Source organism: Physeter macrocephalus, chromosome 2 (assembly GCF_002837175.3).
Source record: "Physeter macrocephalus isolate SW-GA chromosome 2, ASM283717v5, whole genome shotgun sequence".
Classification (NCBI taxonomy): Eukaryota; Metazoa; Chordata; class Mammalia; order Artiodactyla; family Physeteridae; genus Physeter; species Physeter macrocephalus.
In genome coordinates, this window is record NC_041215.1 from 72,071,336 (window position 1) to 72,085,395 (window position 14,060).

The following is a 14,060-nucleotide window of genomic DNA, read 5'->3' on the forward strand; positions in this document are numbered from 1 at the left end:
AAAAAAAAAAAAAAAAAAAAAAAAAGACTTAATTGATTTAAGCCTTAGATGTCAGATCACTTACCAGAGCACCACTGCTGAGCAGGATCATGAGAACAATGAAGCTTTCAAACCAACTGTGCTCAACTATCCTATAGCAGGTCTTCCTGATGTTCCACCAGATTCTTCCTTTCCCTGATTCTGTGTTAACTTGGCAGCATGGGAGCCTCTGCACACAACCTGGCAAGAAAGACAGGCATGTAAAATCTGGATATTCAGTATACATAAAATACTTAACATACATTATTTAATGCAAAGCGCTCCCTACGATAGTTCCACAACCAAATAATTTCTCACACTTACACCTGAAGCTTCAAATAGTTTCAACTTGGATGCTGCCTTTTCTCATCTCTTAACGCTCCCTGGTGTTTTCTTAATACTTGTATCAGTTAATTTCTAACTTGGGATGTTTTCGTGTTTTCTGTTCTTCCCTAGTTTCTCATCAATCTCCTCTACAGTGTTTAAACCACATATTGTTCTTTTTATTATTGCAGGCCTAATGCAATCCTAATACACAATGACCAGTAAGTAATTATTGGTTAACGCATGAACTAAAATCTCAAGACAAAAATGTATTTCATGACTTTCTTGATATGAATTTAGTCTACAGTCTGGTGCCGCTTCAACTCCTCTATAAAAAAACCCTTTGAGAAATGGAGAGTAATTTTTAAAGTATTCTATGTAATACTTTAAAAATTAGTAGAAGGTCTTATAATTCAGTTCAAAAGAAACAGATCTCGATTACAAGAATCAGATGAAACTGTTTCAAGTACTATAAATTAAAAACAAATCTGACTTTGGAATCCCAGATGTAAAACACACTGCTATAAAAAACTGAAGAGGGCTTCCCTGGTGGCGCGGTGGTTGCGCGTCCGCCTGCCGATGCAGGGGAACCGGGTTCGCGCCCCGGTATGGGAGGGTCCCACGTGCCGCGGAGCGGCTGGGCCCGTGAGCCGTGGCCGCTGGGCCTGCGCGTCCGGAGCCTGTGCTCCGCAACGGGAGAGGCCGCGGCAGAGGAAGGCCCGCATACCACAAAAAAAAAAAAAAAAACAACTGAAGAATATTTTATTTAAAGTTGTTTAGGTTAATTCATTCATATCCCCATCAAACATTATTGATTAACCTTTTTACTCGGCTGTGTACATAGTTTCTTCTCCTCAAGATATCTATTACTGGTTTTTGGTTAGGCGGCTAGATATAGAAATAAATGACTATAACTGGATAATGCAACTAAAATGACAGATATGCTGGGGTTATGTTTGATAGCTTGGAAGAAATTCACCTAGCCTGGCTTATTTGTTGAGAAAGTGAGGTCAGAGGAGGTTTTCTGGAAGAGGTGGGACCTGAATTGAATCAAAGTATTAGCCAAAAAGAGTGGAGTGGAATTCCAGGCCAAGAGGCAGCAAAATGTGCCGTGTACAGGACTTCCAAGTAATTCAGAATTTTGATGAAAGCGAAGTGTACAGAAAAGGCATGGATGAGAGATAAGGTAGAGAAACTGGTCAGATTATGGAAAGCATTTTCTCCTATCTTAAGGAGTTTGGCTATATCCTAAATCCTAACGAGGAGTAAGTGAAGGGTTGTAAGCAGAAAATTACATAGGAAGATTGTAATTTAAATAGATGTCTCCAGCAACTGTGGAGGATAAGTTGGAAGAGAAGGAGGAGGGGTGGGGAGCAAAGAAAGACCCAGAGCTAGAAAACCATTTAGGGTGTGGTTCAGTATCCCCAACAAGAAGGATAGATTTGGGCAGCTCTGGTTAGGAACTAGAGCAATAACAGAGTCAAGACATATTTGGCAGGTAAAATCAACACATTTGCTGACTGATTGGATATGGGATGTAAGAGGAAGGGAGAAGCCCAGACAACTGGGTGGATGTCAGTAATGAAATGAAGACCACAGGAGCAGGAGCTGCTTGGGGTGATAATGAGTTTGAGATGCCAGTGAAACCTCTGAATACAGATATACTGTAGATATTTGGAGGTGTGAATCTGAAGCTCAGGGGAAAAGTCTGGGCTGGAAAAGAATGTGTAGGAATCATTAGCACATATGTGTCAGCTGAGATCAGGACAGTTGTTGAGGTCACACACTAAAAAGTATTTAGGGTGAGGAGAGAAAAGGGTCAAGTCTGGAACATTCTGGGACAGAAATATTAAGAGACAGAATTCAGTGGTATGCTGGAGCCAACTCATACTGGCTCTTGACAGCTTATGGTTAAATTGCCAGGAAATTTTGCTAGTCTGTTGTTAAATGCAGCTGTTATCAAAAATTAAATTGTATAAACTTAAAAGTATAACTTACTTTAAAAAGGTAATAAATACTAAAAATATATTACTCTAATAATTTTACTCTAAAAATATATTACTCTACATTTTACTATTATCTATGCTCTTGAATATATTTAAGCATTCTATGTGGTTGGTAGACTATGTTATACTGTTGGGCTACTACGTATCTCTTCCCAACTCTACATGCAGCAAAGTCACACCAGTAGTTTGAGATCAGCCATGGTGCGAATCTTTACAAAAGTCATCAAATGCTATAAATCCAGGTTTGTTGATTTTCCAGAGTAGAATTAAGAAAGTGATGGAGAAAATGTAAATAAAACTGGAAAAGTATGCCATATTGGTAGCCATTACACTGTGAATAGCACAAAAAATTGAGGAAATATTCTTTCATTATTCGAATTCTATTATCTGATTCAGCAAAGATTTGTTCACATCATTGATGAATGAGTCAAGTTCTGACACACAGCCTTTTTGTTTCACTCTCACCTTACTGATTAACATAAATGAAAATACCAACAAACCTTCAGGTTAAAACTATACTTGTTCATCAGTTGCAACCACTGTTGTTTATAAATACAAAATTTTGGCAAAATTCAACAAAAGCATTCTGTGGGAACCAATTAGCTATATGGAATGTTCAATGAAGGATGTTGATTATATTACTGCCTGTAAATTGTGTACCACATACCCTTTATATCAGTAAAATATATGGTAAACTGATGGATGTATGCATACTTTCTTTTTCTTGGAGAACTGGTTGTTAAACATTTACCTGTCCACCACTGGGAAAGGTGGAAGATGAGAAAACTCTGAAGGAGGTGACAAAGTCGGGGTGGGGAAAATGTACAAGAGGCTGCAGTAAAAGAAAAGTCAGGGAACAGTTTCATGAAGGACTGGTGAACACAGCTACGACCAAGAGAGGCTCAGAGAGATAATGATTGAAATTTTAAAAAAAATTAAAGTTGATTAAAAAATAAACAATCAAAATTACTTTAAAAAAAGGAAGAATTTAAAAAGAGGAACTACAGTGAATTTTTCTCTTAAAAATTTTAGATCAAAAACTTCGTTTGGAGGGAACGTAGAAGGTGGGAAAGCAAGAATGAACAGCACTTTTTAGAGACTTGTTTTAGAAGTTTCCAAGTTAGGCACTCTAAAAATAATTTACTTGTCTATAAAACAATATATTTCATTAAAAATATTGAGCCTATCAAGTAATAACTTCATATAATCATAAGCTGTCTGTCCGGAAACAACAAAGCTAGAATTCTCTTGATGAAATACATGTTTTGGACAATGTCTTGTTATGGCTTCTTTTACGATTCTGTAGCGAAATTAATTCATTGAGCCTTAATACAAGGTATCTCCTAGGACTTTAATTTCGAGTTTTATAGAAATGTAGCAAGTTATGTTTTTCCCCCAAGTTTGACATTTTTGCTAACAATTTTATGTGTTCTTGTCCTTTCTCTCTGGAAACTTCTAAGTTCCCAGAAGGCTAAACTGTGCCTGTTATGCCCTTTCTTTCTGCTCACAGTACTTACTACAATCCTCTACACAGATTCATATGCTGGGATAGTTGACTTAAAAGACATAACCCCCCCAAAAAAGAGTTCTAAAATCATCTAAACATTAGTCATGATCTGAAGGGTCATGTCTTTGTGAATTCTAGAATTTACACAAAGTTTGGATGAAATAGAAAAAAAAAAAAAAACCAACACGGTGAAGGGAAAATATACACATGGCTTCATTTATCCAATGTTAATTACAGTTTACATGACCTCAGATATGAAAGAATTTATCTTCATTGTATCTAAAACAATTACTTTATATCTCAAATGCATTTAGTAAAGAAAATATTTTATAAAATGATATGAAAAAATAGTAAAAGGTAAGGCCAAAAATTGACACCCGATCATCTTTTTCGGGGCAAAAGAAAACACCAGATAGAGTGGAAAAATTTAAGATGGAATTTTTTTTATTAACTTAATGCTTGAGACTTTAGAATTTATTTTAAAAACAAAGACCTTGTGCAGAACAGAATCTATGTGCATCAAGTATAATTACCATAGGAGAAAGTTATCTCTTTGGTTAAGAAGATTTTACTATTTGGGATTTCTTTTTGTAGGTCTTAAGGTTGAAGAGAAATATTATTCTTATGATTGAGGCAGGAAAAGGCACTATATATTCTAATTAGAAAAGTAAGTAAACTTTTTTTCTGAGATGAAGGTTCATAAGTATTGTCCTCAGGATTTATCACACCTCAGAGAGTTTCTCTCTTATTTTGAGGCAGGAGAATAGGACTACTGCCTGTCTAGCTTTTACGCAAAGGCATATCCCAAGAGATTTCCAACCTTGCTGGTTAGCAACGTTATCACACCTTCTTTTTTAAAAGGACTATTAATTAAATGTAAATACAGCAGAGAACGTCTCCAACATGTTAATAGGTCCCCATGGGTAAATGCTATTTCTTTTGGGTGGTTTCATTAATTTGCTCTTGTGATCCATTAAATAAAATCTCTATTGTGTTTCATCGTGTTAAACTAATGCTTTCAAATAAAAAAGAAACCACAGGCCTCTTCCAAGTTTAGCCATTAATAAAAATATAACAGCATGATCAGTATAATTAATAAAAAAATTTATTAGGAAAACATCTTTTTTTTAAACACTTCTTAAAAACTTCTAAATCCTTTAAAACAAGTTTTTTGTCCACATTTTCTTTCCAAAAAAGACAAAAATAGGCACAAAGGAGTTGGTTATTGTGTTACTAAAGTTAGAATTAGTTATTAGTTATTTTATAGGAAGTGGAACTCAGAACATTTTGGGGGAAAGTTGAGTTAGCTCCTCCTACTAAATTAATAGAAAATACATTATTTTAAGGAAAAGAGTGTATCCTTCTCACACCCTAATCTTGATTTTGTGAGTTACTAATTGTATAATCCAAAAGGAGTATAATATAAAACCAAGCAGAATCAGTCATGTGATGTTCATAATTATATAGATTGCAAAGACATGTAGAATTAAGGATAGTGAAGAACAGTACCAGATCTGGGGAAGGTACCTGAAGTCTTGAATTATAAAGCTAATGAAACAGAACTAAGGAAAAACACAGAATAAGAGGGGGAGAAAAAGGTGAAGAGGAACAAGATGCAAATGAATAAAGTGATAGTTATGAAGTTAAAAAGGATCAATGGATGTGAGGCTATGAACAACAAAATCATTTTAGCGTTCGTCTTCACTGAAACACAACTATTCTGATTTAACTCTCCCACTTCCTTTGATTTTTCTGCTGCCTTTCAGGTAACAAAAACCTCTAGAGGCCAAATGCTGCTCTAAATTGGCACTGGTTCTAGCGCAACACTTGTCAACCAATCACGACTTGGTAAGGGTCATTTCCACTATGAGTAAACAAGTTCCCAATTTTCCATCCTGTCAAGCCCACTCATTTTGAACTCTTCATGTGGAAACCATATATTTCCAGTTTCTTGAGGCCCCAAGCTTGGTGTCATCTTTGACTCTTCTAAAGAGAAGAAAGCTTTAACACCCAACATCTAATCCACCAGCAAATCCCTTCAGCTTTAACTTGAAAATATACTCAGAATCTCATACTCTCACCATCCCCAATACTCCCACAGTAGTCTACACTCCCATCATCTCTCACGTGGATTACCGCAGTGACATCCAAGAGGTTTCCCAGCTTCTGCCCTTGCTATCCACCTATCTGCTCTTAAGATGGCATTTTGTGAGATTTCTAAATGAGATTCTTATGTTTTTCAGTGCTCTTGAGATCTGGCCTCTACTGTGTCTCTAACCTCAACTTCTACCACCCTTTCCACTTCTCAATCTGTTCTACTCATACCGGCCTCTTGATTTTGTTTTCAAATGTGCATATCGTCACTTCAGGGCATGTGCCTTCATTACTCTGCTTAAAATACTCTTCCTTCCTATATTTGCATTGTCCACTTCAATCTTCTTCAGGTCTCTGATCAAATGTTATCTTTTTAGAAAGGCCTTCTCTGACCACTCTATTTGTATGAGAGTAGGCTTCTACCCGTCAATCTTAGTATTCCCATTTTCACTTTACTTCTCCATAGCATGTATCACTTACCGGACCTACTAAATATTTATATATTTATTTGGGAAAGAAACATTGTTTTTTTTCCCTGCTCTATCTCTGTCTAGTGCTCAGGTCTGGGCCTGGCAGACAGAAGGTATTTAATGATTATTTGTTGATTGGATAAAAGAATGATTAAGTGGATAAAGGGTTGAAGGGCTCAGAAAATTGGTTGCCCTGTTTAATTTATCAGGCTGAGCCTCTTAGCCCAGCAGGTCCGGTAAGTATAAAGTCTCGAGTGCAGCACAGCTGCTCAAAGTGATATGACTCAGAGATGTGTGTTTGCTAGTAGATTTTCTTGTCATTTAAAAAAAATATATTTATCTGTTTATTTAAATTTTTATTGAGAACATACCTACAGTATACTATACATATTTTAAGTATATAGATTGATATTCTCATGTAACAGCCATGTAGGTCATGAGATAACATTTCCAAGCACCCAGAAATCACCCTCATGCACTTTCCCAATCTGTACCCCCTAAAGGTAACTACTGGTCTGACTTCTATCTTTGTAAACTGATTTTGCCTATTCTTCTCCTCTTTTGCCCTTTTTCTCCAGCTTTACTGAGGTATAATTGACAATTAAAAATTGTATATATTTAAGGTGTACAACTTGATGATTTGATATAGGTTTATACTGTGAAATAATCACCACAATCAAGTTAATTAAATTGCCATCACCTCACTTAGTTACCAATTTCTTCTTTTTGGGTGGGTTGAGAACATTTAAGATCTACTCTCAGCAAATTTCAAGTACACAACACGGTATTGTTAACTATACTCATATTGTTGTCTATTAGATTTCCAGAATGCATTCATCTTGTACAACTGAACCTTTGGTTCTCAGTAAATTTTCAGTGATCAAGACCACAATTCACTGAAAATGTGTTTCTATAATATCTCTTATATACTAGACTCAAATTAGAAGTTATGAATAATCTCAAAGTCATTATATAAGTATTCTCATTGGTGTTTTATAGCATTAAAATAGCTTTTGTAAAGTTTGATCTCAGTAAGATAGCACCTACAGTCTGAAATAGCTTAGCATTAATACTTTCTGCAGAGGGTTTAAGTTTTCCTAAAGCCCTTTTCTGATATAGAGCCATAATTTGTTTGATAAGCCCAACTTCTTTCTGGTTATCCTAGAATTTTAAGTCAGGGTCATTCATAAAATGTGTGGAAGAAATCTTGGTAGCATCTGTACAAATTTAAGTTTACATGGTACTAATCAATTTAATTTTATCGTGATGCTGAAATACATGATGATATTCTTAAATGCCTTTAATATGAACACCTCTAAAGAAAACTCCATGTGTTTTGCTTATGGTACTAATTTGAGCTAACACAAATTTTTATTAATTGGGTGTCACACTTTTTTGCTTCTCACACACAAAAAAAATGACATTTGGCTTTTATTTAAAGAGAATTCATGCATCCATTGTAGTTTGCAGATATCTTTATTTGCCGGTCATTTTGTTTACTGCATGAGCGTTATAGGAGACTGGTTGAGAAAATCTTGAAGAATGAAAGCGAGTCAGTGATTTCTACAAAAAAACACAAATGCTGAGAGTTTAAGCCCATGAGTAGATCGTGAGTCATTAGCATCAAGGCTCCCATTGCTTCTAGATAAGATTGTTAACAAAATACTTTAAAAACAATAAGGAAACTAGAAGGAGATGAAAGACAGTACTGTGCTAATTAATTTATTAATGCTATCTCATTTAATCTCCTCAACATCCCTATGATATGGATGTAAAATGTACCCATTTTACAGATGAGGCGTCTGAGGTACAAGACTAAAATGTGCTCAAGATCTCATAAAGAGTTAGCAGTAGGCCAATTAGAACTCATATTTATCATGCTCCGAAGCTTGTACAATAAATTATTGTATTACATTGCAACCCTACTCTAGGTTTGCGTTTTTACTTAGATGATACAATACTTGCTTAGAAAACTGCATACTTTCCCAAGTCAAGTTCAAAGTTACTGCTTTGAATAAAATTCCTGAAAAATTACAGGAGTAGTAAGAAGTTCAGTAAGATAGAAAGTGAAAAGGAATGAAAAGAGGCACTGTTATAAAATAAGAGACTGAGGCCAAATGTAAAGGGCCTTACATGCCAAGTTAAGGACTTCAGGTTTTATCCTACCAATGGTTCTCAAATTTTAGTGTGCATCAGAATCCCTTGAAGGACTCGGACCCTATCTCCAGAGTTTCTGATCAACTTGTGTGTTTTGTGATCAACCTGTGGCTAGAAAGGGAGAGGTTAGGACTGACTTAAAGTCTAGCTTGAGAGGCAAGATAGATCATGATGTCACTAAATGTGATAGAGACTGGAGGAAGCTGTAGATTACATGTGGAAACCCCACTGAAGTTTGTTTTGAACTTATTCAACTGTTGTTTAAAGACAACAGACGGAGATGAGCAACGGGGAGCTGTAGGCAGATCTGGAACTTGAATGAAGTCAGAGGTAAAGATAAAGATTTAAGAGCAACAACACAGAAATGGCTGCTTACACCACAGACATGGATGAAACCGCTTAGGGCTAGAGAATAAGAAAAGTAGATAACCAAGCATCAAAATGTGGGGAAATGTCATTATTTAAGGTTTGTGCATAAAAAATAGTCACTAAAAGAAACGGGAAGAAACTCAGAATTCTCAGTGATGTAAAAGAAGAACAAAAATAGAGTGTGGCCTCTGAAACCAAGGGAAGGAAGAATTTTGAGACAGACTATGGTCAACTGTATCAAATGGTTTCCTGACAGAGTAGCTTCAGCTTTTGATGAAAAGGACAACAGTAACATCTATCCCATTAATTTGTTTACTGGTTCCATGGATCTGGGAACATGAATTAAGGATCTAAAGGAGAATATGAACATCTTTCAGTAAGTAGAGTGCTATGTATTATAACACCGTCATCGTCATAAATTACTGTTAGTAGCATATCATAAGTGTGGAAACTGAAGCTTAGAAAGCTCCAGCAACTTGCCCTTAGTCACAGAGCCATGACTGAATCAGCATGGAATAGAGTCTTCTGACTTTTTACTCAACAGCCCCCAGTAAGTATTAGGTTTTAAGACCAAAGCCAAAACACTAATAAATGGCTGCTAACTGAGGTCTCAATTTTTCTCTTACCATCTGTAAAACAGGCCTCTGGCTCATCTGAATTTACAGGCTCAGCCTCTGCTTCCTCTCCTTCTCCTGGCACAGGGTTATCAACTGTGCTGCACTCAGAGGAACTCGATCCATTCAGCCTCTAAAAAGAAATTCACCACCCCACCAGAGAGTTCATTTAGGGTTCATTCAAATCTTGCATTAAAACCATATTTGATAATCAGAGTCATGCAAAGTGTTATGAAAAAAGATTAACAGTATGATGGCCATAAAAACATATAAACATACATTGAGGTCAGGTCACCTTACAGTGCATCTGTGCTTGATCTTTCTATCTACACATCCTGTGAAAAATACATTTCCTTATTTTTAGTATGCTAACAAGTTATGGACAGAATTAGTCTTAAGGTAATATTTTTATGTAAACTATAACATCTGCAAAGTATTGGCCACATTTTTATTTTGTTTTATGTTTAATATAAATTTGTATACACCAATAATTACTATTTTAGAACAACCAAGACTCTGATGGAAATAATATACAAGTGCCAAATTGCCAACACCTGATAATTGAAAGGTCAGATCTGACAACTGGCAGAAAAAGCTTGTTGGTACTTAAAATTTTTAAAAAGAATAAAATCAGTGTAAAATGAAATCCAAACATATTTTTTCTATTAATGCTTGGATTTGAGAACATGTATCAGGATGATATAGATAGAAGGCCTTTCATCAAAACAAAAAAAGTTAAATACTGTATTGGAATCAAAATGTCAAAGACCATAGCAATTATCTTATCCAATACCACCTATTTCAGTGATAGAATTTCAGGATACAGTAGAAGAGATCATAAATATTATTTATAATGTCAAGAGATAGTGGCTACTAAAGTGAGCACCACATGCAAACTCTGAAACAAAGATTCCATGAAATTGAACATGGCAGACCAACACATGAGAGGAATGAACTCATTGTCATTATGATCATAAAACTGATCATAACACAAATTTTTCCCACCCAGAACTTTGTGATCAAACATGATGTTTACACACATACACATACACAGAAAGTTTTAGATAAAATACATACAGCAATTGTAGCAAAACTGTGTCAAATTTTCCTAATATTATTTTATAAGGGGTAGAGCAGCACATCAATGGAAGAGTTCAATTTTCATTCTCATTTGCTAAACGACATGTGAATATTGAAAACTACTAGTTATTATAGCATGTACTTCTCTTAATAAGATTACAGCTTTACTTGTTTTTTTAAAGAATAATTCAAACAAATGTAAGTGCTAAAAATGAGGAAATACTTATTTCATTTAAATTGATTCTTCAATCTATTGATTTGCATTAAGATCATAGGCCCAAACTAAAATATTAACTTTTAGAGAATGACTTTGGAAGCTAAAAGTATACTTTATGGGTACCACATTATATTCTCAGTGCTATTATTATCACACAGTATTCAATATCAGTAAAAAAGGCGTTGATAAGAATTGAACATAAGGAATGATGTAAGCAAAGTGGTTTGTATAACTGAGGTAAAGAATTATGAACACTCTATTAAATTAATACTTCTAATCTACATTGGCATAGAAGTATTATTCCCACATAGTCGAGGAGTTTTAAAATATTATGTTATTAACAGTATCAATATGAAATTTCACTTAAGAAGCAGGTTATTTAAACTGAATTGATCTAAAATTACTTTAAAATAAAGCAAATACAAACTAATTATAAGACAATATCCTGTAAGACTTAAGGTTTTAAAATATATATTAGTCCAGGAAACAATGCGGAAACTTATAATTATTAATACGTCCTATTGTGCCAATTACCACAAAAACCCATTTTAAGTACCATATCTAAAAGACTACAATTATTTGATGTCCTCAATTCTTGACCTTTCAGTTGCAAGTGAACTGTCACTAGGGAATTGAAGGACAAGGCACTATGATTCTATGGAGATGAGACCAAACATTTCCATGCTGAAAAAAACGTTATTGGCTTGGACTTTGAGGAAAAGCAGTGGGTGAAATAGCTGATAGAATACAAAGCTCCTCCCTGCTATTAGCCAAAATACTGACAACTAGGATTTAGTTATAATGATTTTCTCTCACCTTGTAACAACTTTTAAATAAAATGTTTCAAATCTGCAGAACCCTGACGTATGTTAAATTAATGAAAGCATCTTCAACCTCAACATTTGGTTTTCTCACTCTTTAAAAGAGCATTAACAGGGCTTCCATGGTGGTGCAGTGGTTGAGAGTTCACCTGCCGATGCAGGGGACGCGGGTTCGTGCCCCAGTCCGGGAAGATCCCACATACAGCGGAGTGGCTAGGCCCGTGAGCCATGGCCGCTGAGTCTGCGCGTCCGGAGCCTGTGCCCCGCAACGGGAGAGGCCACAACATTAAGAGGCCCGTGTACCGCAAAAATTCTTTTTTAACAAAGCAGACTTAAGTCAAGTTAATTTATGCCAAGTTAATTTATAAGTAAAAATTAAGATGATTTTATGACGTGTATTCTTGCCATTGAAGCCTTTCCCCCCCATAACTTTTATGGCAATTTTTTGTCAATTAAATTCGGAGTTTGGCTCGGATTTTACATCATAAATGACAGTTATTCAAAATTATTCCTCATTGTAACAGAAATTATCAAAATATTTAATATGAACTATAATTTGTATCACAAGCCAAATTCAATGTTTAGAATCTTTTTAGGAATTCAATGTTTTCCTGGGAATGCATTAAGTATTCACAAGTAGCTATTTCAGTACTGTATATAATGTTAAATATTTATTGGCATGTCCTAGCTATAATATAGACAGTTTAGTTTTAATCTATTCAGCTTTTAAACTTCATACCTACTAAAGCAGAAGTTTCTTTAACAGGGTCCAAAAAGGATATTTTTAAATAGAAAGGCTAACATCTACTACAAAGGTTTTCTTTTGAAGGTAAGTTCTTTTAAATCTCATAGTAGGCATTGCTAGATTGAACTACTGAATCTTCTTTTATTCTTGTTTAGTATACAGTGAAGATCAAGTCAATCATTTGTATCATTTTATATAATTAATTATATGATTATTTTCATTTCTGTATACTCAATTATTTACTATTTAGTTTTCTGGTGATTTTGGAAATGGAAGAATAATTATACTATACTAAGAGCAGTGAAATAAATACTTTAGTATGAAAAAGTTCCCTTCTGGTTTTATAAATAGGTCATTTTAAAATTTCACGTCGATTTTATTTTTAGTAAAATGTGAAATACACTTTTTGTCTATTACTTCTTTGCTTGTCAACAAAGATAATTTTTAATCTTTGGTGGTCTACATATAAATAGAAATAAGTGTAAAAATAGGACCATAAAGGTAGACTCACTAGTATAGTATAGAATAGGAAATATGCTATAGTAGCATTCCTGCCTTTTTATTAAATAATATGGTATGGACTGTAGGTACTTTCTAATTTTTTTCTTTCTTTCCTTTAAATAAAACCTATACACTTGATTCAAAAATTTCAAATGTACAATAATAGCATGTGATGAAAAATACAAGTCCCCTCCACTCTTGCCCTGATTCTATTTCCTTTAAGTAATTACTATACTATATATATATGTACTTTTTGACATGTCTTTTTATATTCTTCAATGAGCATCCATAAAACACTGAAGTAGTTTTGAAACATCCTACTCTTGATTATAAACTTATGTAGCTATTTCACTATTGAAAATATGATCAAATTAAAGCTTAATTATTCTTCATGGATCTCCTTTTGTCTTGAAGGTGTGTTTTCTACAACACTGCATATAAGTAGAAACTCTGTTAAATATAGGTGTCATATGAAAAACTGCCCTAGGCTGGTCACTTACAAATTTGTTACTGTCATTTCCTGAAATAGGCGATCTCATCGTAGGCCTATTTGATGCTAGTATGGATGGTGGTTAATGCTAGTTGGTCATTTATTTCGAGAGGTATGAAGTAGAATTGTCTAATAACTTGACAATCTGGCACTCAAAATCAAAAACACTATCAACATATAGCAGCACTGTAGAAAACACAGAACTCAACAAAAGCCTTATTCAAAGAGGATGGTTGGTGTTGAAAACATCCCAAAGATGTCATGTTTAAAGTACGTGCTATAAGGCTGTTTGCTTCACACAACACAAGAAAGGTATTCTTTGAGTAGCAGAGTCTAGAATAGTTATTTCACCTGAACGTCCAAACAAAAAAACCCAAAGGACAGCAAGAAGATTGAAAGAAGCAAATCAAAAGGAAGGGATGGGCATATAAGGGCAGAAAAATTATGGGAGACATTAGTGATACACTAAGCTCTACTGTATGTCAATAAACAAGAAAGACTTTTATTAGATTCAAATCAATATCACCCATCTTTTAATTTTATAGCCTAATTTTACAATTGATATCTATAATGAGGGTTCTGAATCTATAATGAGGAGTAAAATGGTAAAGTTTAGAATAAAGGATCAAAGAACATTTACAGAGGAA

The 14,060-nt window shown here is 34.6% G+C and overlaps 1 protein-coding gene across 1 annotated transcript in view; it reads right to left on the minus strand.

Moving 5' to 3' along the window:
- SCN9A (sodium voltage-gated channel alpha subunit 9) overlaps nt 1-14,060 on the minus strand; it is a 157,904-nt gene that overhangs the window by 27,339 nt on the left and 116,505 nt on the right. Inside the window, exons 18-19 of the mRNA XM_024122208.2 lie at nt 9,572-9,692; nt 65-219 (exon numbers count right to left, since the gene is read on the minus strand). Coding sequence (XP_023977976.1) covers nt 65-219; nt 9,572-9,692 — 276 coding nt within the window. The remainder of the gene's footprint in view (nt 1-64; nt 220-9,571; nt 9,693-14,060) is intronic.